Here is a 27133-nt window from a genome sequence, read left to right as displayed (position 1 = left end):
TCCTCTGCGCCACAACACCAGCCCCAAAAATATGGTTTAATTTTTGTATTAAGATAGCATATCATCTTGACAGTAAAAGAAAAAGCCATGGCAAACAGTCTCTGAAATGAAATGTTGACTCATTTTTTTATTTCAGTACTACTTAGAAACAAAGTAAAGCCTTTTGGATCCTTATTTTATTTTAAAGGAAAATGAGAAAAGTCCTCTCTCAAGTTTGTCTTTCATTAAAGTTATAGAAGTGTTGACAAAATACCCAGAGATTATCTCATAGCTTGATGTGGTAGAACGTGATGCCAAGAAAACATGGTTTTTGGATTTAGAAAAAGTTGAACTCTAGCATTTATTTATTGTGTCATAACTCCTTGTCTGTCTCCCTGTTAGGAATTAAGGATAGAATTACTAACCTAATAAGGTTGTGAGAAGCTAATTCTGTGTAGTTATTACTAAGTGTAAATAATAAAATTTTTTGAAATAATTTCAGACTTACAGAAGAGTAACAAATAGTATGAAGAATTTATAAACATCTAACATTTTACATTATTTGCTTATTTATTTGAAAGGCAGAGAATGACAGATCTGCCATCCACTGGCTCATGCCCTGAATGCCTGCAGCAGCCAAGGCTGGCTCAGTCTGAAGCCAGGAACTCAGAACTCAGTTGGTTCCCGTGTGAATGGCAACGACACTGCTACTTGAGCCATCATCTTCTCCCCGCTGGGGTTTACAATAGTAGGAATTGGGAGTGGGACTGGGACTTAAACCCAGGAACTCTTATATGAGATGCAGGCATCCCAAGCCAAGCAGCGTCTGTCTGATTCTCTGTCTGTCTCTCTCGCTTGCTTGCTCTCCTTAAGATTTATTTATTTGAAAGCCAGAGTTACAGAGAAAGAGAGAGAACCAGAGAGATCTTCCTGCTGGTTCATTCCCTAGATGGCTACGGTGGCTGGGACTGAGCCAGGCTGAAGCCAGGAGTCTGGAATTCAATCCAGGTCTTTCATGTGGGTGGCAAGGGTCCAAGTATTTGAGCCATCTTCTGCTTTGCCAAATATATAAGCAGGGAGCAGGGTCAGAAGTGGAGCAGCCAGGATTCCAACAGGTGCTCATGTGGGATGCCAGATGTTGCAAGAGGTGGCTTAATCTGTTGTACCACAATGCCAGCTCCCCAAGCAGCCTCTTAACCACCATGCCGAAGATCCGCCCTAATGTTAACGTTTTTTCTTTTGATAAAAGCAATGGGAAATTATTTCCAAGGGACTACTTACTAGGAAGAAGGGCACAACTTATAACTTTTTCGGTTTGAAAGGCAGAGAGAGAGAGAGAGATCTTCTGTCCACTGGTTCACTCCCCAAAGCCAGTAACAGCCAGAGGTAGGCCAGGCTGAAGCCAGGAGTCTGGAACTCAGTCTGGGTTTCCCACATTAGTGGAAGGCAACCAGCTACTTGAGCATCCTCTGCGGCATTAGAAAGCAGCTGGATTGGAAGTAGAGCCAGAAACTGAATCCAGGAACTCCAATGTGCAGGTCTCCCAAGCAACTTAACTGCTACACCAAATGCTCCTTCCCAATGTTAATATTTTGAAACAACATCTGTTTTAAATTTTCTGTTTCCTTTTTCTATTATGCTAAGGCTTTTTTTCTGACCCATTTATGAATAAGTTACAGACATGATGACTGCTTTTATATAAAAATTCTAGGATGGATTTTCTACAAACAAGTATAGTTTTTCATAAAAGGCAGTGAAATAGTCAAAGTCAGGAAATTAATGCTGATAAAATCTAATACATAGATTATATATATTTAAAATTTTTTTTTAATTTATTTGAAAGGCAGAGTTACAGAGAGGAAAAGGCAAAGAAAGAGAGAGGTCTTCCATCCGCTGGTTCACTCCCCAGATGGCTGCAACGGCCAGGAACTGGACCCATCTGAAGCCAGGAGCTTCTTCTGGGTCTCCCACGCAGGTGCAGGGATCCAAGGACTTGGGCCATCTTCTGCTTTTCCAGGCCATAGCAGAGAGCTGGGTTGGAAGTAGAGTAGCCGGGACTCTAACCGGCACCCATATGGGATGCCGGCACTGCAGGAGGTAGCTTAAACCTACTATGCCACAATCCTATTTTATGTTAAAAATAATAAAATAATATCTAGCATTATCTAATGTTTGCATTTTTATTATTATCTAATATATAGGTTTTGCTGAAGTATCTAATTCTTCCTGGTGTAATGCAGGACCACTCATTACATTTAGGTAGCATGTTTCTTTAGTCCCTTTTAATGGATTTCTTCCATTCTGCTTTGTTTTGTGTAATACCCTTTTTTTTGTTTTTGTGAAAAGTACAGGCTATGTGTTTTGTAGAATATGTCTTATGTTGTATTTTTCTGATGTTATGAATAGATTGGAGAAAAATCGTAGAAGTGATGTTTAGACCTCAATATGCATCAGAAGGTATACAGTGGGGCCAGTATTGTAGCGTACCAGGTAAAGCTGCCGCCTGCAATACTGGCATCCCATAAGGGCACTGATTTGTGTCCCAGCTGCTCCACTTCCAATTCAGCTCCCTAATAATGGCCTGGAAAAAGCAGCAGAAGATGGCCTGAGTGTTTGGGCCATTGCTACCCATAGTGGAGACTGGGATGAGGCTCCTGTCTCCTGCCTTCTGCCTGGTCCCTCCATGACCTTTGCAGCCACCAGGGGAGTAAACCAACGGATGGAAGATCTCTTTCTCTGTCTCTCCCTCTCCCTCCCTCTGACTTCCAAATAAATAGATACATTTTTTTAAGAAGGTACAAGATATTGGGGCTGGCACTATGGCACAGCGGGTTAAAGCCTTGGCCTAAAGTGCCGGCTGTTCCTGTTCTGATCCAGCTCTCTGCTGTGGCCTGGGATAGCAGTAGAAGATGGCCCAAGTCCTTGGGCCCCTGCACCCATATGGGAGACCTGGATAAACTCCTGGCTCCTGGCTTCGAATTGGCGCAGCTCCGGCCATTACAGCCATTTGGGGAGTAAACCAGTGGATGGAAGACACCCCCCCTCCCCCCCGGTCTCTACCTCTCTCTGTAACTCTTTCAAATAAATAAAATAAATCTTTAAAAAAAAAAGGTACATAGTATCATCTTACCTGATACAAGAAATAATTCTGATCATTTGTTATGGTATTCTGTTTCAGATTTCTGTACTATCTAGTTGCTGTTTTCCCCTTAATAATAAATAGGAATATTATGGGAAAATACTTGGACATAGTAGAGAACATATTTCTTCTTCTTTTTTTATGATTTATTTATTCATTTGAAAGGGACAGATAGAGAGAGATCTCCCATTCACTGGTTCACTCCACAAATGGCTGCAACAGCTAGAGCTGGGCCATTCCAAAGCCAGGAGCCAGGAGCTTCTTCTAGTCTCCCATATGGGTGCAAGGGCCCAAGCACTTGGGCCATCTTCTGCTGCTTTCTCAGGCACATTATCATGGAGCTAGATTGGAAGAAAAGCAGCCAGACTTGTAACTGGCACCCATATGGGATGCTGGGGCTGCAGGTGGCAGTTTTACTTGCTACAGCATAGCGCCAGCCTCCATGTTTCTTAAGCTTTCAAACTTCCCTTCACTGATGTTGACATTGATTCTTGTCTGAAACAGTTATTGCCATGGTACTTGCCAAATAAATTATATTAAAGCTTTTAATATTAATATTATTGTGCAGTGGTCAAATTACAGCCACACTTTTTTTTAACTTTTATTTAATAAACATAAATTTCCAAAGTACAGCTTTTGAATTACAGTGGCTTTTTCCTCCCCATAACCTCCCTCCCACCCACAACCATCCCATCTCCCGCTCCCTCTCCCATTCCATTCACATCAAGATTCATTTTCGATTCTCTTTATATACAGAAGATCAATTTAGTATAAATTAAGTAAAGATTTCAACAGTTTTCACCCACACCGAAACACAAAGTGTAAAATACTGTTTGAGTACTAGTTATACCATTAATTCACATAGTATAACACATTAAGGACAAAGATCCTACATGAGGAGTAAGTGCACAGTGACTCCTGTTGTTGACTTAACAAATTGACACTCTTGTTTTTGGCATCAGTAATCCCCCTAGGCTCTTGTCATGAGTTGCCAAGGCTATGGAAACCTTTTGAGTTCACCAACTCCGATCTTATTTAGACAAGGTCATAGTCAAAGTGGAAGTTCTCTCCTCCCTTCAAAGAAAGGTACCTCCTTCTTTGATGGCCCGTTCTTTCTACTGGGATCTCACTCACAGAGATCTTTCATTTAGGGTGTTGTTTTTTTTGTTTTTTTTGTTTTTTTTTTTTTTTGCCAGAGTCTCTTGGCTTTCCATGCCTAAAATACTTTCATGGGCTCCTCAGCCAGATCCGAATGCCTTAAGGGCTGATTCTGAGGCCAGAGTGCTGTTTAGGGCATCTGCCATTCTATGAGTCTGCTGTATATCCTGCTTCCCATGTTGGCTCGTTCTCTCCTTCTTAATTCTCTCAGATAGTATTAGCAGACACTAGTCTTGTTTATGTGATCTCTTTGACTCTTAGACCTGTCATTATGATCAATTGTGTACTGAAATTGATCACTTACAACCACACTTTCAGTATCTCTGCTTAGCCTGGAGATAAAAAGAATTGTTAGGAGACAATTTATTTGAGCAACTTGAAGGGATTTTTTTTGCAAAGAGGTGGTCAATAGAGTTTTTGTTGCTTTGGCAAGCAGAACTCCTGCTACAAGCAAAAGTTGTAAGTAGGAGTAGTCTTCATATTAGCTGTGCTTGTTTAATTTATTTGAAAGAGAGAAAAAGAGCTCTCTTCTGCTGATTCACTCCCCAAAGGCCTGCAACTCCCAGGACTGGACTGAGGCCAGAGCCAGGAGCCAGGAACACAATCTTTGCCTTCCACAAGGCTGAGAGGAGCCCAGTTCCTTAGGCCCGCAGCATTGCCTCCCAGAATCTGCAGCAGGAATCTGGTCAGGGGCCAGCGCCAGGAATGAAACCCAGCCACTCAGGTGTGGAACGTGGGCATCTTAACGGCTCGAGCCGTCACAACAAATAGCACCTGAGACCACAGTGTATTTTCTGCATGGAGAGGTTTCTGCTGTTGCAGTAGTGCAGTCTCTGTACCAGGCTCCCTGTTAAGTCGACTCATTTACTTTTTTTTATAGATGAAAAAACAGTCCCTTGAGCAAGTCTTTCAAGTTGTTTAGCTATAACTCAGTTAAATCGCTGTGTGTCTCTGTTTCTTCTTCTTTGTACAAGTCTGTACTAGATGAGGAAGTTCTGTTATTGTAAGGGTGGGTGAATTATGTCATTTTTACTATTAATTCTAACATCTGTGATTGTGTGAGGATGTTCCTTTATACCATATGATGTTTGCTGATTTCTAGGTACTACTAAGCTATAAATTATTCTTTATAAGAATCATTTCTACATCTCTCAGCAATAGATTTGTAATGTTAATGGACTGACATCAGAACTGTTTTTGAGCTAGCTTGCATAACTGAATGTTTGCTACAATATTCAAATTCTGATAGGATATGGAAATCAACAGATGTTTAGACAAATTAAACTTCGTTTTAGAGATCATGAACTTATGAAGTCGGGGAGATTCATCTATGCAGGTGCCCCCCAGACAACTAGAATTGGAGGTCAAGAGCTCCAGGGAGAGTGTGGAATTGGGTAGAGATTTAAGAATTACTTGCAGAGAACATAATTGGAGAAGTGGGCTTGAATGTAATTTCCAGGGAGCAAGATTAGAGAGAAGGGAACCACGGGCATACTTCAGAGTTTCCCAAATGTGAAACACTTAGTGTTTCTGAGATGACAGGAAAAGGATGAATTAGTATTTGTCCATCAGTGGAAGAAGGGAATTAGAAACAGAAAGAAGTATATTTTTCTTCACGGGGTTTATAGTTCTTTTAGAAGAAAATAATAAAAATGAGCATTCATGAGTTCACAGTAATGAAGGAGACCTAGTTCTTAGCAAAGTTCACAAAGAGAGATTCATGGAGAGGCTTGAGAATTAAAATATTTTAAAACAATAATTAAGCAATACAAAGAGAAGAGAGACTAATTTTCTTTGTAGTAGTCTCACCAACACTGAGATTAGAAACTAAAATATCCACCATAAAGGAAAATTCATGGGAAAGAATTGGGTGGGAAAAGGTACTGCCATTAAGCAGTCCCCAGAGTATGAACTAGAAACAAACAAAAAAAGAATTTTCCTACAAACTGTGTGGTGAGTGTGGCAGCATCTGCGTGAGGGAGTTGTATCTTAGTTCCTTATGCTAAGCATGGAACTTCTCTGATTCCTCCTGCCCTTACTCTACAATGTACATATTGAAATATTTTAGATTTTTCTGCTCAAAGTCTGTCTGTTGACTTATCAGTATGTTAACATAATTATGTCCTCAGCGTGAGATTTTCCCAAATCATAATTGTATATTTTTGTTTTGCATGTTTTCTTCCTCAGCCTATTTGATGGTTTTGCGGATGGACTAGGAGTTGCCGAAGCAATTTCTTATGTGGATCCTCAGTTCCTCACCTACATGGCACTAGAAGAACGCTTAGCCCAGGCCATGGAGGTATTTTAGTAACTCTGATGCCTGTGTTTTAAGTTGATGGGATACATACTGATAAAAGTTTAAAGGTTTTTTAAGACACTTTAGAAAGGTAAATAGTTTTCTAATCAGTTTAATAACAGTCACTGAATAGTAATGGTCACCAGTATGCATGTAAGTTACACTTGATGTCTTAGCAGTCTGCCTCAGATTGCAGTATTTCCAAATTTTTATTGCCTAATGGCTAAGGTTTTGCTTACATTTCGAAAGTATACTGTTTCCCTCTATTGATTATGCGTGCATAGAAACACGCTGTCACAGGCTTGTGGCTTCTGAATATCATATTACTGCCTGCTGCCCCCACACACAAGCACACCTTAATGCATGTGGCGTGTGTGCTTAGTGTCTCTTGCCGTGTTGTCACTATTTGACTAAAATAGAAAGACATATACATTGGCTGAAAGAAGCCAAAGCACTTTCATGTTTAGGAACTTCACTGCACTGATGAATTTCATTCTAAGAAGTCTTTCTTTTAAATCAGTTTCCAAAGTAGAGTAATAACTGTCAAGTGAGCCAAAGGTCAGAGAACAAAAATGAGTAAGAGAAAACTTCAAGGACCATTGTAATAACATTTTATTTTGCAGTGTTCTGAGGTTAGAGAGGAACTTTATTGTTACTTAGTTGTTTGACAAAGAAAGAGAGACAGAAAGAACTCCCATGACCTGCAGTGGCTGGGGCTGGGCCAAAGCCCTGAGCTGGGAATGTAGTTCAGGTCTCCCACATGGCTGCCAGGATTGCAGTTACCTGACTAGTCATTGCCACATCTCAGGGGCTAGATTGACAGCAAGCTGGACTCAGGAGCTGAAACCAGGAATTAAACCACAGCATTCAGATGTGAGATACAGACATCTTAACTACTAAGCTAAGCAGAAAGTCTAGTTTAAATGAGTTAGATAGCAGACAGGAGATAAACCTATCCATCTGCTCATGCACACACACATTTAGATTGATTCTGCTTGATTTCACATTTTACATATGTGTGATCTTCCGTGGATATCATTGTTCTTATACTTTATGAGGTTGCTTTTTCTTAAAATAATCATTGCAGAAATACTACATACTAGAAGGAAAATCAAAGAGAACATCAAAGGACAGGATATACTTAGAACTTTGCCCAGATCATTTTACCTGCCTATCCAGATTCTGACACATACAAAATAATAGTCCAGCATCATAACTTGCATCAGAAACAGAATATAAAGATTAAAGATTTCTAACTTTCTTGAGCTAAAAACTTTTGAGTTCCCACAATAGAGTATGTCTCTCTTAGGGTCTTGTTTGACAATGTTTAAACAGTCTTCAATTTTTGTGCTAGTTATTTTTGAGTTCTTTAAAAAGAAAGCTTGATATTAAAATCTGTTTTACCGTTTGCTACTAATGGGCAATGTGACATTTGATTAGCATCCTGAAGGAAGAGCCAGGGAGACTGATCATGAGAGGTCATGCTAGTAATAAGTGAAGGCAGTTGCAGAATGAACAACACAGGATGTCCGGGAACTTGGTGTGCCGAACACTGCTAGCTGCTGCTGCTGGCTGGGACCCCAGTTGTGAAGTTGTTCTGACCCATCGTCCCTCTTGCCTTTAGGCATCTCCCTTCTCCGTAGCTTTAACAGCCTCCTCACATGGCAGTGTTTCCATTGAGATGTCTCACCCCTAGAGAACTGATACAGTCTCATCTTCCTGTCACTACCCAGAAATCTTTATTTGCACTGTGTCCATGTGCATTTACCTAATCATTCTGAAATATGAACAGTGACTTAATGATTTTCCTTTGAGGTTTGGCACTAACATTCTTTAAATGAAACAAAAGACAACAAAATAAACTGTTGGCTTTTATTTGTTTCTTGAACAGCCCTGTCCCTCTTTGGAAGTGGATGCCTTCATGTCTGTTTTTCCCCAGTATTAGACTAATCTTTCTTTTCAGGTTGTGTGGCTTCTGGTGAAATACACAGTTGTCTTATATCTGTGGCTCCAATTTGAGGCCAGGATAAAATATCAAACAATGATTTTAATTTTTTGAAACAAGGATTTTAAAACTTTCTACTATCCCCCACCAAAATTTGAAACACATTTATCCCCTTGCCCATGCTTATATTTATAGCTGAAACTTACAGCATGTATCCAAGTCTTATTGCTCACCTTGTCATACTTCTTTGTAAGAAAAATATCTTTAAAATTTTAATGTAAAAAGTGAATTTAAATTATCTTATAAATTTATAAAGTATGCAGTTGGTCAAAGATAAATTATTTTAAATTTTGATAAGTAATTATTTAAACATACAATAAAATTCTACTGCCTGTGCATCTCCATGAGATGGAGGCTTTCTCTATGCCCAGTTACTTTATGAGTGAGTTTTACTTATTCCTAGACATATTTCAGTATGCATTTTGTTTCGGTTTGTCCTGCTTATGAATATAGGCTTGGATAGGCTTGGAAAACCCTTTCCATATAAGTAAATTGATAGGGATAGAAGGAGTTTATCATAGCATTGTCATTCAATTTTTCTGCCAAAAATCACATTAACTTCTCTAATTGTTTAGAGCCTCCTTGAGTGTTTTTTTTTTTGAAAGCAAATAATTAGAAACTACTTTAGATTTGTAATTTCATCATTATAGCTCAATTAGACCCAGTAGTTCAGATTTGCTCCCTTGAATGGAGACAAAGTATGCTTTTATTTATATAGTGGGAGATGGGTGAATATGTAAATAGAGTGTGGTTACAGAGAAGCAAATGATACTTTGTAGGTGCTTTTTTTTTTTTTTTGCAAGATTTATTTTATGTATTTGAAAGGCAGAGTGACAGAGGATGGGGAGAGGGGTGGGAGAAGAGAGAGAGATCTTCCATTTGCTGGTTCACTCTCCAGATGACTGGGCCAGCCTAAAACCAGAAGCCTGAAACTCCATCCAGAACTCCTGAGTGGGTGGCAGGGGCTGATGTAATTGAGCCTCTTCCAATGCCTTCCCAGGCACATTAACAGGGAGCTGGATCCAGAGCAGCCAGGACTGGAACTGGCTGTCTGATATGGGATGCCAGCTTAGCAGGCTAGCAGGCCATGGCTTAACCCACTGAGACACAGTGCCAGCCCCTGTAGGTGTATTCTTAACGCAGATCAGTTTGAGGAAAGATCACTTAAGAAGCCTAATTGAAATTAATTTTCTTAATTCTACAACTATGGACCCCTTGGAAAGTCTTTTTACACTCAGAAGAGCACCTCACAGTCACTGAGGCACAGGCACTAGATTTAGGCACAAGGAAGTTTAATAATATGAGTTTTTGCAATATGTAGTTAGGCTGGATGTGACTTTGGATAGTTTCTCGAACTGCTAAGCTTCAGTAACCTCAAAAATGGGACTAGTAGTAAAGCCTCCTAGAGCAATGGTAAGACCTTCAGGAAATAGCTGTATTCATAGGAATATTCAAATCAGCAGTCAAATAAGTGGGAATCATCCATCACTTCTGGATTCATTGGTAGCCATTCAAGATCAGTGTTAAATCCCTTGGCTGTAAATTTTCTTTCTTCCATGATTTTAATTTCATTCTTTAAAAACTAAATTTTATTCTATAGAAGTTAAATTTTGTGCTGACAATGGATTATGCTAATTTAAACCTAGATATGTTACATTTTGGTTAGTTAGGGTATTTAGCTGTCTGTTTTTTAATATTTGGACTAACTTTTGAAAATATATTGTATTGCCTAAAGGTATAGGTAGATTTCTATATTTTTATATATTTTATAGCAGTGGCTATAAAATGGTCTGTTTTGCTTGTGATTCAAGATCATCTTGAATGCACGTTAGGACCAAGGCAATACATTACTGTTGCATGCATGAAATTCCAGGTATTTATTGGCCCTGCAGATGTGCAGGCAGTCATCAGAAAGGGAAAAAAAAAGACCCCACTGTCACAGACATGTATCACAGCATAGTTAGCCTGGAGTAACTTCCCCAGATGGAAGTCACTATGAATAGGATCTCTTCTTGTCTGTGTGTAATGTAGACGAGTTCTTCCAAGCAGGGTCTATTTTGAGATGAAGGTAGGGCATTGGGGAACATTCATGATTATTGTTAGGTGAGAAGAAAGGGAAAGACAACAGGATCTTACCTTCCATTTGCTGTCTCCTGATGGGAACGTTTAATATAAATGTATAATGAGATGAGAGTAACAAGGGAGTGATTAGTAAGAAATAAGGTAAGTTTAAATATAGAAAAAGCTATAAAAGGAACAACCACCACCCATCAGGCTAAAATAGCGTACCTGCAACAGGCTCCCCATATGTCCCCCAGGCTGAAATCTTGATGAAAATGGCACAGCTGTGGCTCACTAGATGGCAGAGAAGTCACTGTGGTTCTGTGCTGCAGAACTTAATTGGAAATCAGCCCCGTAGGGTGCCAGGGAAAGCCATTCTTACAAAGGCGTGAACCTGTCCCAAGTTGGGTCCTGGGGAAGCTGTGGGCATACGCATTCCATGAGCTGATGGTTGGAGGAGCATACGTGGTCAGAGTCTCATGCCAGATTTGAAAGCCTCACACCCCAGAGAAGGCAGTCAGCAAACCCACTGGGATCAGTAGCAAAGCCATTCGCCTCCTGGAGTGTTTCCTCCAGCATCCAGTGTAAGCAAGACCAAACATCAAGCCAGCTGTTTGGATGGGAAAGCAGTTCCATGGCCCAGATCCATATCCCAGAGCTGACAAGAGTAGCGACTTTGGATTTGAGGAGGAGTAATTTGGTACAGTGTGGTAGTAGCTGGGACCGTGCATCCCTTTGAATAGTTGGCTTCCCTGTACACCTTGCCACACACACAGGAACCCCTAGCAAGGTACAGCTGTTCATACAGATGAAAACGCTTTCACACTGTCTCTAGAATGAGCACATGCGTAGTCCCGAGAGTCGTTTTATCTGTCACTAGCTGTGCTGCTTACTCCACAAATCCAGTTGCAGCCCCACTGAATGTTCTCTTTATGTAAATACTAAATTGCAGAGTTAACTTCCAATATCTGGTGTATGGGATAGAAATGAAAAAGAGAAAGAAAGTGAAAATGACTAGCACATACAAATAAATACACTAATAGAACAAGCAAACAGGAAACACACAAAGCTACTAATTTTTGCTCCTGTATTTGGTCGTGCGGCCCTAATAGCTATGGGCTTCTCCATCTGTGACATTCCTTGCCCTCAACCAGAACCTTGGCATAATAGGATTCTTTACTTGGTTTGGCGACCGAAAGTTACATCACCTACAAGTTTGTGTCCTCAGTTGCCCTTTTCTTGGCTGCTGTAATCTAGTAACTTTACTGTTGGGCCTGGAAATACTAAGCCGGCAAGAGCAAGAGTGATGACAGGGCTCTCTGTTGGAGCAAGCCTCGCCAGTGGAGAACAGACCGCTTTGGCACAGGGAGCCTTAAGTGACTGGGAGATCCAGCATTGTCACTCATCTGGGTTCAACCTCATCTCCCCATCCCGAGTGTCAGAGTCCTGTTCTTTAGCTAGTCATTGATACAACTTAGAAGAAATTTCACAGAACTTGAAAATTAAACTTTTACTTGAGTTTAGCAGTCCCCACAATCAAATGTTGTGTTTGGTTTTCAGAAATAAGAGCTGTTTTGGGGGCTATCATAGAAGCTCTCTAGTTCTCATACTCTGTCTTGAGCTGAGAGTTAAAAGAACTGGGCTTGTAATCTTCTCTGTAAGTAAGTGCACACAAGTACCTAGTCTGTCGCACAGTTTTTACAGTCAATCAGTTACCTGGGCTGTAGTTACCTGGGCTCCTGAGACAGGTGCCTCAGTTGGCCCTGCATCATGGTCTCCCATGGTGATAGCTGGAATAATTGCAATGCCACTGCAGGTCATGGGCCACTAGCACCATGTGCCCATTGGCAAGGATTTCAGCACAAAACGTAAGGCCAGAGACCCATCCAAGACTGACCCCACATCCTGTTCTTGAAGAACTGTTCCTGAGACCTCTAGTGATACTGAATCTTTATCAGTCTGGGCTCAGTCACAAGGAAAAAAACTGATTTGAAGAGGCAACTACAGCAGGAAATTAAAATAATGAGGGATTGGCTAGAAGGAAGAAAAGTGGCCTCTAAAGAGTACAGGAATTGCAGATTCCAGGAGCAGCTTCCGAGCTGAGATGGTGGAGCCTTCTACCTCCTAGCCCCTGGCTGAGATCCAGACCTTGCTAGGGGTGGCTCATAAAGAAGTGTTTATAGTACTGTGCTGGAAGAACTTGCTGGAATTCTGCCCCCCGGGGCACCAAGAGAAACCGTTCTCAGGGAGGTGACCAGCTGGAAACACTGTGCTGGGAAACCATCCCAGATGAGTGCGGGGAGAAGTTCCCTGTACTGCCTGTGCTTTAGGAGTGAGCTGCTAGAAGAGCCTCGCCTTGGGGCAGCTGGTGCAGGAGTGTCTGTCCTGCACACAGGAAGCCGGAACCCTGCAGGGTCCGCCCAGTAAGCCCAAGGGAAACAGGACACACAGTCTTCTCCCTGCTGTGTCTCTCCAGCACCCTCTGCTGACAAAGGAGAACAGTTAAAAGGCCTGGATTTATTTTTCACAGAGCAGAAATAAAAGGTGAATTTGGATCTGAGAGGCAACAATTCAGTCACTGGCACGTGGTTTCTGTTTTTGCAGTGTCTACAAGTCCAAAGCAAAATCTGGTATTCAGCATTATTAGCTGTATTTATTAACCTACGATCCTTTTTCTTTTTTTAGTTCTGATTTTGCTTTAGGCTTGTCTGTAGCCTTTATTTTAAATTGTCTCAGATACCTTTTTTTTTTTTTTTTTTTTTTTTTTTTTTTTTTTTGACAGGCACAGCAGACAGTGAGAGAGAGAGACAGAGAGAAAGGTCTTTTTGCCATTGGTTCACCCTCCAATGGCCGCCACGGCCAGTGCACTGCAGCTGGTGCATTGCGTGATCCGAAGCCGGGAGCCAGGTGCTTCTCCTGGTCTCCCATGGGGTGCAGGGCCCAAGCACTTGGGCCATCCTCCACTGCACTCCCTGGCCACAGCAGAGAACTGGATTGGAAGAGAAGCAACCGGGACAGAATCCGGTGCCCCGACCGGGACTAGAACCTGGTGTGCCAGCGCTGCAAGGCGGAGGATTAGCCTATTGAGCCATGGCGCCGGCCATCAGATACCTTTTTGAAAATAATATATGCTAATGCCCAAATGTAAAAGGTTGTCATCCAGAAGAACCCAGTGTTACCTGTCAGGCAGAAGTTTTCTCCTACATGGGAAGCCCACCTTGTTTGTTTTTCACTGTGGTGAAATAAACAGTTCATGACATTCACTATGAACTAATTTTACAGTCTGTCGTCATTAAGCACATGCACATTGTTACAAGCAACAGCCCCTCATTTTCTGCTGTCCCTGGTCCCTAGCAGTTACCACTCTACTGCCTGCTGCATTCTATAATATTTATCCTGCTGTCACTGGTTTAACTCACTTAGGCTATATCCTTAAGTTTCCTCCTTTTAGCATGTGTTAGAATTCCCTTCCTTTTCAAGACTAAGTAATATTCCATCACACACACACACACACACACACACACTGCATTCTGTTTACCCATCAGGGGACACTAGGGTTGCTCCCACCTTTTGGCTCTTCTGAATATTGCTGCAAGGAACCTGGGTTTACAGGTATCTGTTGTAGTTGCTGCTCTCAGTGCTAGGTTTATGCTGGGAAGTAGAGTTGCTTCATTACATGGTGATTATTTAACTTTGAGGAATTGCCATACTGTCCACCATTTCCCCCCACAGAGGAGGCTCAGTTTTGATAGTTGCCAAATCTATTTCAACTTTTCCATCTCATCAAAGAATATTAAACTCGTTCAATGCTAAGGTCTTTTGTAGCTCTGTGATCTTACGTGCTGTATTTAGACTTACTACTGACAGGTAATTATTAAATTGTGTACTTGAGGATGATAGCAGTGCAGTGTAGTGTGGGACATAGGATTCATGGAAGAGAGAATGTACACAGTCCCTGAGGAATCGCTAGGACTTAAAGGATGGACACAGAGCACCAGACAGGAAGCACCATGTGTACTGTGTCATGGTGCAAGTGGCATGCAGAAAGGCCGAAGCCCTCCCCACTGCTCTTGTCTAATTGGAGCACAACAGGTTGCAGATGACTCATTCTAGGTGGTCATCTGATCTGATGTTCTTTCCATTTCTGTTAGAGCAGTAATTCTATACAGACATTTGAACCCTTTAGTGAAATTCACAACCCAGAGAACTGAGAAATAACTCGTGGGCTGGTCATGTGGGGGACCCTGAGCCTACTAGTAGGGGACATAGCCACTGGGAAGCGGATTACTCCCTTGCATGCCTTGAACATGTAGTAAACTCAGCATTTTGCCCCTTTCCTGAAGTGAACCTTTCTAATGTGGTGACTTGTTCACTCAGTTATCCCACACAGGACTCAGAAGTTTGAGGAGTGACCACTTCTTTGGAAATATGGATATGACCGGCAAATAGAGTTATTGAGACAAGATAGATTTTTTGCTTGACTTCTGAGAGGCAGGGCTGTGTGTGTGTGTGAAAGAGAGAGAGATTTAGTTTGATGGTGATGAAGCTAGTGCCTTTTGGAAGGGGGCAGAGGGAGCAGGGGACTGGAGCAGAGGAAACTAATAGGGAGAGAGTGAGGGCAGATACAGCTGTTAACATTCTTTTTAATTTTTAAAATATATATTTATTTGAGACCCAGACACCTCCCATCAGCTGGTTTACTCCCCAAATGCCCACAACAGCTGGGCCAGAGCCAGGCCAAAGCCAGGAGCCAGAGTCAATCCAGGTCTCACACGGATGGCAGGAACCCAATTACTTGAGCCGTCACCTTTGCCTCCCGGGATGTGCATTAGCAGGCAGCTGGAGTCAAAAGCAGAATTGAGGCTTGAACCTGGGCACTCTATGTGAGGTGTAGGCCTCCCAACAGGGATCTTAACTGCTGCCCAAATGGCTGCCCTGTAAAAGATATTTTCAAAAATAGTTTTGTATTACTGTTGTATTTTCGAACAAAGAACTGTAACTTTGTTTTGCAGACTGCGCTAGCACATTTAGAGTCTCTTGCAGTGGACGTGGAGGTGGCCAATCCGCCAGCCAGTAAAGAGAGTATCGATGGTCTTCCAGAAACCCTCGTTCTTGAAGATCACACTGGTAAGGGCAGAGTTGACCTCACCGCTTATATTATCAGTGAACTAGAAGTCTGACATGAAATACTGGACCGTTAGGAACTCTATTTAGATTTTCCATGAAAACCAGATGTTGGCAAGCTATTATCCAGAAGAAGAATGCTTTTCATTTATCAAGTGGCAGGCTGAGACAAATGTCCCCCAGGCAGCTTGTCTACTGAAGCAGTGTCTATTAAATTCCAGATTGTTGTGTATTACACAGAAACATGGCTTGCCAATTAACTGACGCTCAGAGTTGGGTTCTTTGGTCCTCGTAGGTGTCTCTGAGTCAGTGCGTTGGTTTCTAGTTTTTTAGAAACTGAGCTCAGTGTGACTGATGCACTTGTTTCAGCTATCGGGCAGGAGCAGTGCTGTCCAATCTGCTGCAGTGAGTACATCAAGGATGACATCGCCACCGAGCTGCCCTGTCATCATTTCTTCCACAAGCCTTGCGTCTCCATCTGGCTCCAGAAGGTGAGTTTAGATGGGCTTTTTGACAACTAATATTTTAATGGTTTCTCCTACAAGTTAGCCATGATAATGGTCTCTTTTAAGCTTATTTTGCTTAGCTACATATTTGTAGTACTTTTTGGCTCATGGTTAAAAACTGGTTGCCTTTATGATTTTACAGATTTGGGATATGAAGCTATTTTACTTGACTAACATTTTCTAAAAAACAACAACTATTTAACATTCTTTTAATCATTTTAGGAAATGATTACATATCTGAAAAAAATCATTTTAGAATAAAACAGTGATCTTTAATTATAACTCTGAAATGTGGTGTTTTCCAAAATATTTTAAGCAGGGAAGCCGTTGGTCCTGTTCAGAGTACTGTAACACAAACAGGTGTTGTGCTAAAATGGGCCATTTTTTAGAGTGTATGGAAGACAAATTTGGTCACCTAGCAAGTACCTTTTAATCCAGTTTGCATATACTGTTCTTATATATTTACCCAAGAATTTTAAAGTATACTTGAATTAGGTAAGAAAGCAAAGAAAAAGTTTTTACTAAATTTTCTCTGTAATTTCTTTAACATATTTATTTATTTGAGAGGCAGAGGTACAGAGAGAGGGAGAGACAGAGAGAGTGTGATCTTCCATCCATTGGTTCACTCCTCAGATGGCCTCAATGCCCAGAGCATTGAGCAGGCCAAAGCCAGGAGCTAGGAGCCTTCTCTGATCTCCCACATGGGTGCAGGGGCCCAGGTACTTGTGCCATCTTCTGCTGCCTTCCCAAGCCATTAGCAGGGAGCTGGATCAGAAGTGGAGCAGCCGGGACTCGAGCCAGTGCCCATATGGCAGCAGGTGGAGGCTTAACCTACTACACCTCAGTGCCACCCCATCTCCCTTTTTGCATAAAGGCTATTTTCCAGCTAACTCAGGAGAGATTACCCAGTCTCGCTCCAAGTTACCTAGTCACAGACACAGCTGCCTCTTCCCTGCACCCACTCCCTTTTTCCTCCCCCTTTTCCTCCCCTCTCCTACCTTCCTTCTCTTCTTTCCCCTTCCTTTCTGAGCTGTGTTCCTTCCCTTCTATTGCCACGTCATTTTTCTCTCTTTTAAATATCTCTGAGGGGCTGGTGCTGTGGCCTAGCTAGTATAGCCACCACCTGCAGTGCCAGCATTCCATATGGGTGCTGGTTCAAGTCCTGGCTGCTCTACCTCCAATCCAGCTCTCCGCTATGGCTTGGGAAAGCAGCATAAGATCACCCATGTCCCTTGGCCCCTGCAACCATCAGGGAGACCTGGAAGAAACGCCTGGCTTCAGATCGGAGCAGCTCCAGCCATTACAGCCATTTGGGGAGTGAACTGGCGGATGGAAGACTTCTCTCTCTCTGCCTCTGCCTTTCAAATAAATAAATAAATGTTTTTTTTAAAAAAATCTCTGCAATCTAATGTAGGAATGTTTAGTTTTCCTTTATGAAATCAGATGCAACTGTTCGTTGTTGCTGACGGTACCTATTTTTTGTTAAGGTGCATATTTAATTTGTATTATAGTTTTATATTCTCCTTTAATAAAACATTGCTCACATATTTTTTTATTTGTCTTTTGTTTAATTCTCATCGCCAGTCCTCCACCCTCCCTCCATAACCAGCATTGCCATCCTGGAGTGTTGTGCATGCTTTGTCCCAGTTGCTGAAGCTGTATACTAACATCTGTGGGATTTAGGGCTTTTTCTTTTTCTTTCTTTCTTTTTTTTTTTTTTTAAATAGGACCATGCTACATTTTTTCCTGTACCTACTATTTTTCATACCCATTTTTGGGTAGTTTTTTGTTCTATTTGAACTTTTACACTTAGATTATTTAAAAATGTTTATGAGCAATAATGCTTATTTGAGCTAAGGTCAAAAGCTATGCAGTTGATTCCAGGCTGTCACTCTACAGCTGTTTCTTTGTCGCCTCAACAGCGCGATCTCTTCAGCGTCCCTCCTTTCAGGGAGATCTCTCTGAGGAAGAGAGCAGATTTGCAAGGGGCCAGTCTCTGTGAGTGAACATTGGCCGGAAGTATCTGTTACACTCCAGGAAAGCTGTGTGCCCTCCCTGCTTCCCATCCCAGGTCTACAGCTGATGTGTTCTGTCATTTAGAAGGCACCTAATTCTTCCTCTCTGTTCCGAGAGGAGTTGCCACGGCCTCTGTAGCAGCTCTGAGGTTCATCTGCATTGGCAAATCTGTGCCACACTGAAGTGAGGCTTTGGTGCCCTAGAGGAAGTACTGGGGACAGGGACTTGGTGGGAGAAGTGTGCGTGTGGTTTCTGTGTTGTATGTGAGATAATAATAACTTGAGGTCACTGTTGAGCAAAATTCTGATCTCCATAAGGGCCTGCACCCTGATTCTTTGCTCACCCTCTACTGTGGCACAGGGGCTGAGATGGGGGCTCTTCGTTAAAGCTCACCAAATGAAAGAACCCTGGCCTTGTAGCTACGAACAAGAGGGAGAGATGCTGTTTGGAGGCTCGTTGAGGTGCAGAGCAAACAACATTCAAATTTTGTCTTCCTGTGTCGTGTGGATTTGAAGTTTGTTTTTTGTTTCAGGATACTTCATTTGCTACTAAGCAGTGGTACTGGTTTTCTTTCTTGGCCAAGTATGTGGCCGGTGCGATGTTTCTGGTGGCTTGCTAATCCCTTGGTTTTTCTCCGCAGTCGGGAACGTGCCCTGTGTGCCGCCGTCATTTCCCTCCTGCAGTCATCGAAGCCTCCGCAGCTGCTTCCTCAGAGCCTGATCCTGATGCCCCACCTGCAGGCGACAGCACCGCGGAAGCCCCCTAAACCCGAGCAGTTGAAATGCGATCAGTCTATCAAAATAAATCTGCAAATTCCTTCTAAAGCTGATGTGCAAATAATTATATATAAATATATTAAAAATGCTATATATAGAATATGCCATAGTTTAGAAAGAGAATATGAACCTTTCTAAACTAACTTTAGGTTTGCAGAAAGTACTAAACGTTTTCGAGCTGAATGTTGAAGCAGCGCATCCGTTTTCTTTAGTTGAATATGTTGGTGTCCATTGTAAAGTCGACCTTACCAGTTTACTCTCTGCAGAAGAAATAATCGTCTATGTGGCACACATGATTGGTTTTGTCTAAAGTCCTGCCACAGAGTGGTTATCATTCAGCTCTCCTGTTTGCATCAAATGTGAAGTCGGTGACCACAACAGTAGTACAACTTGGTTTCATTAGAAATAAGGCAAAGTCAAAAGCACGCTGTGTCGCTGGTCCCTCTGCTTCTGCTGCGCCAGGCCCTCTTGGTTCATAATAACGAGAAGGGTGGTGTTTTTGGAAAATGCCCATTTTCTCTTCTTGGTTCCAAGTTGAACTTTTTCAGAATGCCAAACAGAGCATTACAGAATGTTTAAATCTTAGATGGAACCCCTGAAATGGGTTGGCAGTAAAGGAGCCTATTTAATGAAACCCTGATGTGCTTGGAGTGAGGACGAGGACTCGGGGGCGCCCGTGCTGAGTGCAGCGAGATGCGTGAGGTGGCCTTGGGGAGCTCCGCGCTCATCCAGCCTGTTTTTGCTTGGTCACAGGTATCCTTGAAGGCCCGGAACATGCGTGGCATATTGGTTTAGTAAGTATTAGATAGATGGTTTAAGATAATTTGGGTTCTGAAATATTTTGTAAGGTCTGAAAGCTTGCACAGGGTCATCTTTGTAACTGTGTAGCCCCAAGTGAGACAGCACAGCTTTTTCCTTGAGGTGATCACACGCAGTGGACAGATGGGTACAGATGTGGGTGTGACGGTCCACTCGCACGTGCGGTAGCATAGCAGCACCGGGGGACACGGGCTTCTAGCAAATCACACTGAAGCTGGTAAATAGGCAAGCATATAGTCGCGCTCCATCCAAGTGGCCCATTGATAATTTAATTTGGACACTAAAAGGAATATTTATATGCCTTCCCAGGTACATTTTATTTGTGTAATTTCTCTGAATATTTGAATTCTGTCTCTTTTCTCCATTCTTAAAAATAAATGAATTTTCACTGTTGGCACATTTGAGGCTTAAATATAAAGAACCTAACACTTGCATTCTAATTTTGCATATATTGTAAATGTGTCTGGTATTTACAGCAAAATACTGTGTATCCTTTTATGGGTAAAGCAAAAGTGAACATTGCATGCATGTGATGTGGTGAATTTGTAATTTAGGGGTTCTTTGGGGCTTCTGTGACTTTGGAAATGCTTACATTCAGGCCTTAATGTTGCACTAGCTAGCATGTTTTCCTTCTGATGTATATAGTCACTGTTGTATAAACTAATCTTGGCTTGTTTTCTACTCTGTGGTCTTTCCATACCATATTTCATTGAGGATCAGTTAGTGTCAAGGAGTCAAATCAGATTAAAATTAATTCTCATGTGTATATTGTGGAAATCCGTAGCTAGTACCATTTTGTTTCCTTTTAAGTAATGTTGATCAGTTGCAACACAGGTTAACTTACACTACCACAGACTTCTCCATAATAAGCCACACATTATATTTAGGCAGTATTAAGGGACCTTGGGTTTCCTCTAGATAGCAGCTGTCCCAAAGAAAATTATTTCTTCTTTGCCTGTTAACATTTAGCTCTTATCTGCCAGTTGTTCAGATTTTGGTTCCAAACTCAACCTAGCAGCGTTGAGAGCCGCACTTAAGAGAACTGTTGTACTTTTTTGCTTTCCATCTGTTGCCGCCCTTCATTCTTGGCTCCCTACTATCTATAAACAGCTGCTGTGCAGGAGAAGAGTCTACTAAGAGTTGGCTTAACTTTTTTTACAAAAGACGATGATGGAGAGTGTAGGATTTTTGTGGTAACAAGCTGGTGTAAGCTAGGCTGACAAGTTCAGACGCCCAAATATTATTTGATTTCTCTTGGATTCTTTTGAAAAAGTTAAGAATATATGAAGGTAAATTAGAAATAAGTATGAATATTAATAAAATATCGTTTATTTCTCTATTTTATGTTGTGACTTGACCTAATAATTTTATTTTTTTGAACATTTTCTTATTTCTTGTAATATGAATGCTGATATTTAAAGATAGATCCATGTGGTTTTCTTTTGTGTTTTCTTGTTTAAACTAACTCTTTAAGATTATTTGTGATCTGGATTTATATATATGCTGTTAAATATATATGAGCTGTTAAAATGGAATGCAAGTTTTTCAAAAGCCCAGGTCTAAATGTAATGATTGGTTTATTGTTCCACAACTCCAGTCCATCATTTTCTGTGTAAATCATAAACAATAAACAGGATGTACTCGGTGGTCATTTCTAATATTTAATTGTGCAGTCGTTTCACTTCTACAGAGTCACCCCTGAAGGACTTAACTTTTTTTTTTCCCTGCTTTAATTTGAGAGGCAGAGAGACAGAGACAGGGGTCAGGCTGCTGTCCATTGGCTCACTCCCCAAGTGCCAGCAATGGCTAGGGCCGGGAATTCAATCCAGGTCTCCTTCCACGTGTGTGGAAGAACCCAACTCGCTTGAGCCATCACCTGCTACCTTCCATGGTACACATGAAGTGGAAGCTGGAATCGGGGGCAGAGTCGGGAGTGGCACCTTTCAGGCACTCTGGATAGGACATGTAGATTTGTCACACAGTGTCTTGACATCAGACTAAACACCCACATCCACCCCCTAAAGGATTTAGAGCTAACAGCAAAGAACACAACTACTGAGGGAGTCTGACATAGGCTCCTGAGCACAGGGTGTTCCTCCCTGAACTGTAACATCTAAGGCCCTGAAGAGAGCTGGACAGAAGCAGCGGATGGGCTTTGCGCTGTGGAGGGGCTTGGAAGGAACATTGCTTGCCCTCTGCTACTCTTTGCATTCCTTTATGTTTTAGTAGAGCCTGGTTTCCACACTTAACAGGACTACAGAAACCCTACAATTTCTAGAAAGGAGGCCTGCATCACTTGAGTGCCCTCCTCCAAATCAGGCACGGACTGTGGCCCACTCTACCTGTTTTGACAGAAAGTCTATAGTTTACAAAGGGTTTAGAGACCTCACTCGTTTCAGAAGTCCTGATCTGCCCGTGTTATATCAGGTAAAAGCTACTCATTTTGTTTCAATGCTTCAGGAAGTTTAGAATTCTGTGAATAAACAATGCTAGAAAAATATTGGGCCTCCGAGCTAGAAATAAGAATGGTACCCTTGTGTGGTACAGGCTTCTCTGGATGGAGCCACTTGGCCCCTGCCAGGGTAGATTTCATTGTGGGAGAGTAAATGTCTTTGTAAATGGCACACACGTCAAAGTGGAAAAGTTCTCTCTTCTGTGCGACCACCTCTCTGTGTCCTCCCTCGGGTTTCATACTTTTAGGAAACTAGTGACGTCTATTCCAGAGCTACTTGGGGTTGGCTGTTTCTGTGTCTATAAAATATTTTTATGTTTCATAAAATACAAACTATGTTGCTCAGAACTGAACGCAGTTCTTCAGTGATAACTGGAGTGCAGTTCGGGGGCACTGTTGCCAGCCCCACGGAGCTGTCTGGGCTGGTTAGCCTTATGTTATTACCAGCGTCCGGAAGCAGGTCGTGTTTTCTGTGGCTGAACTGTAGCAGGATTCTCAGGAAGCCACATCCACCCCTGACATTTACTTGCACCATTTTAACCAAGTTGAAGGAGGATACTCGTCCTTACTGAATCGAGCTTGTGAAGGTCTGTCTGCATGCCGATGCCTCCTCTTAGCCTTGCTCCAAGGCTGAGTTGAAGAGGGTGGAATTCAGAGCACCTGCAGAAAGCTATACGTGGCCCTCCGGGTGTCTGAATAATGCGCACTGCTGCTGCTGTGGTGGAAGCAACTGGTGATGGCTACGTGCGCCCTTTCATCCTTCCTAAAGAGGACACCCGAGGAGTCTTGTCACATTTGCGGGCAATCCGATGTGTTGTCTTTGGAAGTAGCCTCGTCTGCTGGTGCAGTAAGAAAGCAGTCACTACAAATTCCTCATTTTTGGTGAAACCAAACTGCCTCCGTTTCTGATTGCTCACGTGCCATCTGTTTAATAATCCACCGTAGAATCTGATAAGTGATCCATGTCAAGCTCATTTTAATAGGTTTTGGAATCCACCTTTACGACTCTCAAAAATTGTAGTGTTTGAGAAGACATGACCTTGACAAGTTTAGGACTCTGCTGTTTTCTCGGTGAAGTAGCAAGTCTAAATTACAGGCTCAGTACTACTGCTTGGGCATGGAGAAAGGTTTGAAAAAAATGATTGTTACGTGCAAAGTCACCAGGAAATAACTGTGTTTGGTTTCCATCACTGTTTTCAACACTGCTCTATGGAGATTATGGAAATGACCAACATTGCAGATGAAGATCGTGAAAGCATCTCACCTCAGGAGTTGGGAGATTTTGACAGGGAAACTTTATTCAATCAAATTTTCTTCATTTCACAAAAAGGGATAGTGCTGTGCCAATGCTGACAGCTAATGCTCAGGGATAGGAGAAGACGTGACCTTTTACCCCATCTTACATTTTTAAGTTTAGAACACGTTTACTGTTTTTGTGATGAAAATTGGTAGGGAGAAGGTCTTCATCCCACCTTTTTTGAAAGATACCGCCTCTTACACATTCAGTGTCAGAGGTTCTGCCAGCCGCTGAGATTTTCTGTCCTTTCATTAGAGTAGCATTTATCCTTAGGCTACATTTTCAAAATCCATTTTATAGTATAGTGATAGTTCTGTGTATGAAGTGTCAGGCTGATCTTCACAATGAGTCTGCAGAGTTGGTTTTTATCCCCACTTTACAAGCAAAAAAAAGCAAATTGAGTGCCGGCAATGACCAAAGAGCCCTGGTTAAGTGCGACTCTGACGGTTCTTCCATCCCATGCTGCTTTCCTTGGTAGGAGCACCTAGCTCATCTGTTACTACTTAAGTAAAGCTGTTTGAGATGTAGTAGGATTTTTTCTAAAATGAAAAAAGTTGGGATCTCTTCAAAATCGAAATGATTTTGTTCTTCCTCGCCTTATTACACTTGGCCTCCATATCCTTGTGTTCTGCATCCACCCAGGCAAGCAACTGCACATTGAAAATATTCTAAAACAAAAATTGCATCAAGGTGCCGGTTAATACCATGGCTGCTCCTCTGCTGATCCAGCTCTCTGCTATGGTGTGGGAAAGCAGTGGAGAATGGCCCGAGTCATTGGGCCCCTGCACCCACGTGGGAGACCAGGAAGAAGCTCCTGGCTCCTGGCTTCAAAACAGCACAGCTCTGGCCATTTCGGCCATCTGGGGAATGAACCCAGTGGAAGACCTTTCTCTCTGTCTCTCCCTCTCTCTCTAACTCTACCTTTAAAATAAATAAATAGACAATCTTTTAAAAAATGTATCTGTTGAACATACACATTGTTGACATCCTCTAAATGATATAAGTACATCACATTTGCAATGTAATTATTACAAGGAATCTAGAGATGTGTTCAAGTACGCAGAAGGATGTGTGTAGGTTATGTGTAAATACTCTTCTACTCCATTTTATATAAGGAACTTGAGCCCCCATGGAATTAGGTATCTGTGGAGGTCCTGAAACCAATTCCCTGTAGATACCCAGGGATGGCACAATTGCACAGTGGTGCACACAGGAACATTTTTTTTACAACTGACCAAAATTCTAGTACCTGGTTAGTGTTGTTCTTAGCCACCAGTAAAATCTGATGAGAATTTCCTGCTTTTTGCCTGGTAACTTTGTATCTTTAAATTGTTCTGCCAGGACCCTCTGTGACCCCAGAGATGTGTAGTATCCTGTTTCTTCCCCAAGCAGCAAGAGCTACCACAGCAGACACAGCACACAAGTGGCGCTCCCTGTGGTTTTCAGCTCGCTGGATTTCTTCCTCAAGAAGCCGTGGCCCTTTCCCCCCACGATTGCAGACACACCCGAGAGCAGCTCACCCACTCCTGCATTGTCTCATCAGTGCAAATGGGCACTTGACAGAAGCTTTACTTGTGACATCAACCCTTTAGTGCCATTTTAGATTATTCCGACTGCATAAGCTCTGTACTAGGTCTGTTCATCTAGTCCCATTTTCTTGTTGAACCCAAGTATTACATGGGGCTTCATCTATCATTACCAACGGCTTCACCAAGTACCATGCACTGACCTGCATTTGGCCTAAAAGTGATTCATCACCTTGAGCTGCACCAGGGATGTCCCAAGCCTGGAACTGCTGTGCCCATGGTTTGGTGCCATTCTCCAGTGTCATGGAGTGATAGTGTCCAAGTTCTGGCCTCTGGTGCAAGTATTCAAGGGCAAGACATAGGTAAAGGGCAGAAAAGAAGCAAGCTTTCTTTACTTAGCAAAGTGAAAGCCCACAGGAAGGACTGCAGACATGTTCAAGAGAGAACTGCACTCAACAGGGTTCAGGCTCATTCCCTTACAGAATCTGGAGGCATATGGGCTGGTGCCTAGGGCGAGGCTTAATTGAATATTCAAAGGGAGTAGATTTGGGGTGGAGCTTGAGTACCACCTGCTTCCTTGCCCTCTTTTGGAAATAGCAGAAGGGCCATGGCATCCAGTGCCTGATGGGAGTGGGAGTGTCGGCCATGATGATTTTCTTAGAATGCCCTTATCGTTAGATACAGTTAACCACATGGCCAGCATCCACACTGGATGTTTTTGGTTAGTACTGAATCTAAGTGGCAAAACCGTGGAAGCAGCCAGTTTTCCCCTGCGTGGAAGAAAGTAGGGGGTTTAGGTGGTGCAGGTGGGGCTGTGGTATAGGCAAGGCTGCAGGGGGTGCTGGTGACCTCAGCCTCTCCTTGCTAGCTACCTCCCTGCCTACATCAGTTCCATCCCAGGTCCCCTAATCCCACGCACACAGCAGAGTTCACTCTGTGGGAAGCACTCACTGTGGCCTGGAGAATGCCCACAGGCCAGGGCCTTACACTGGTCTGTGGTGTCCAACCAACGCTGGGAGAAAGAGGAACAAGTGCTGAGCCCCCGGAGATGACTTGAGCTCCCAAGCAGCTTCTCTCAAGCCCAAAGACTCCTTAGCTAGGTTGACATAGGCTGATGATCTCTTAGGAGGTTGATGACTGGTAGCCCCTAGCAGGCCATGATGTCTCACACCACCTAGGAAGTCCCAGTGCATTTTACAGTGATGGGGCTGAGCAGAATGGAGCAGAACTCAACAGTATTGCCTTCTGTGCTCTCTCTGTCTTTCCCTCCCTCTGCTCTAAGGCATTCTCCCATCAGCAGCCAGTGTCTTTACCCAGCAAATGGATCATGAAAGGGGATTCTGAAGCATTGCTTTGCTGCTGGCCGTGTAGCCCCTGGAGCAAAATAATGCATGGCTTTTGGTGACCATACTGGTGGACCAGAGCTGACATAATGCAATCCATCTTAATAAGAGCTTGACGAGAGTGAGCATCACCAGAATTGTCCAGCTTGCTCCATTGTGGCTCTCCCAGTAGCCGAATGAACTAAGTCAAAGTACACTGGGTGCCAAGGGGACTATGCTACCCAGAGACACAGCCGGTCGGGACAGCCTCTGCCTGGCTTGGCAGCAGGGCTGTGATGCACAAGAGTGGGAACGGGTAATCCTTCGTGTTCTCCTCCACCCCCCACCCTGATCCAGAGTGCATTTGCACCCCAAAATGAGGCCCTGGAGAACCTGCCAAGTTCATTTGATCCACACATAGAGGAGACATTCTAGAAAAGCAAGTAAAACCAGAAGGCTGGATTACAGGGCTGGCCACAGTCACTCAACTTAAATGAGAACATCCCTTCTCATCTAGAACTGCAAAGGCTCCGAAATTGCGCCCTGCACGCATGATAGCAAGGATCCTGGATTCCAGCCGAAGCATGAGGCCCCTGGAACGGACACAAAGGACTTCACTCGTCAGGGCGACACAGGAGGTGGAGGTTGGCCCGGTGG

General features: G+C 42.7%; 1 protein-coding gene across 2 annotated transcripts in view; it reads left to right on the top strand.

Moving 5' to 3' along the window:
• PJA2 (praja ring finger ubiquitin ligase 2) overlaps window positions 1-21539 on the top strand; it is a 75887-nt gene extending 54348 nt beyond the window's left edge. For both annotated transcript variants that reach the window (XM_002713961.5, XM_051853930.2), the window contains exons 7-10: window positions 6464-6575; window positions 15651-15765; window positions 16132-16253; window positions 18925-21539. In XM_002713961.5, the coding sequence (XP_002714007.1) occupies window positions 6464-6575; window positions 15651-15765; window positions 16132-16253; window positions 18925-19050 (475 nt within the window). In that variant the 3' untranslated portion in view covers window positions 19051-21539. The remainder of the gene's footprint in view (window positions 1-6463; window positions 6576-15650; window positions 15766-16131; window positions 16254-18924) is intronic.
• The last annotated feature ends 5594 nt before the right edge of the window (window positions 21540-27133 follow it).

Source organism: Oryctolagus cuniculus, chromosome 14 (genome assembly GCF_964237555.1).
Source record: "Oryctolagus cuniculus chromosome 14, mOryCun1.1, whole genome shotgun sequence".
NCBI lineage: Eukaryota > Metazoa > Chordata > Mammalia > Lagomorpha > Leporidae > Oryctolagus > Oryctolagus cuniculus.
This window is presented reverse-complemented; position numbering and strand designations above follow the sequence as displayed.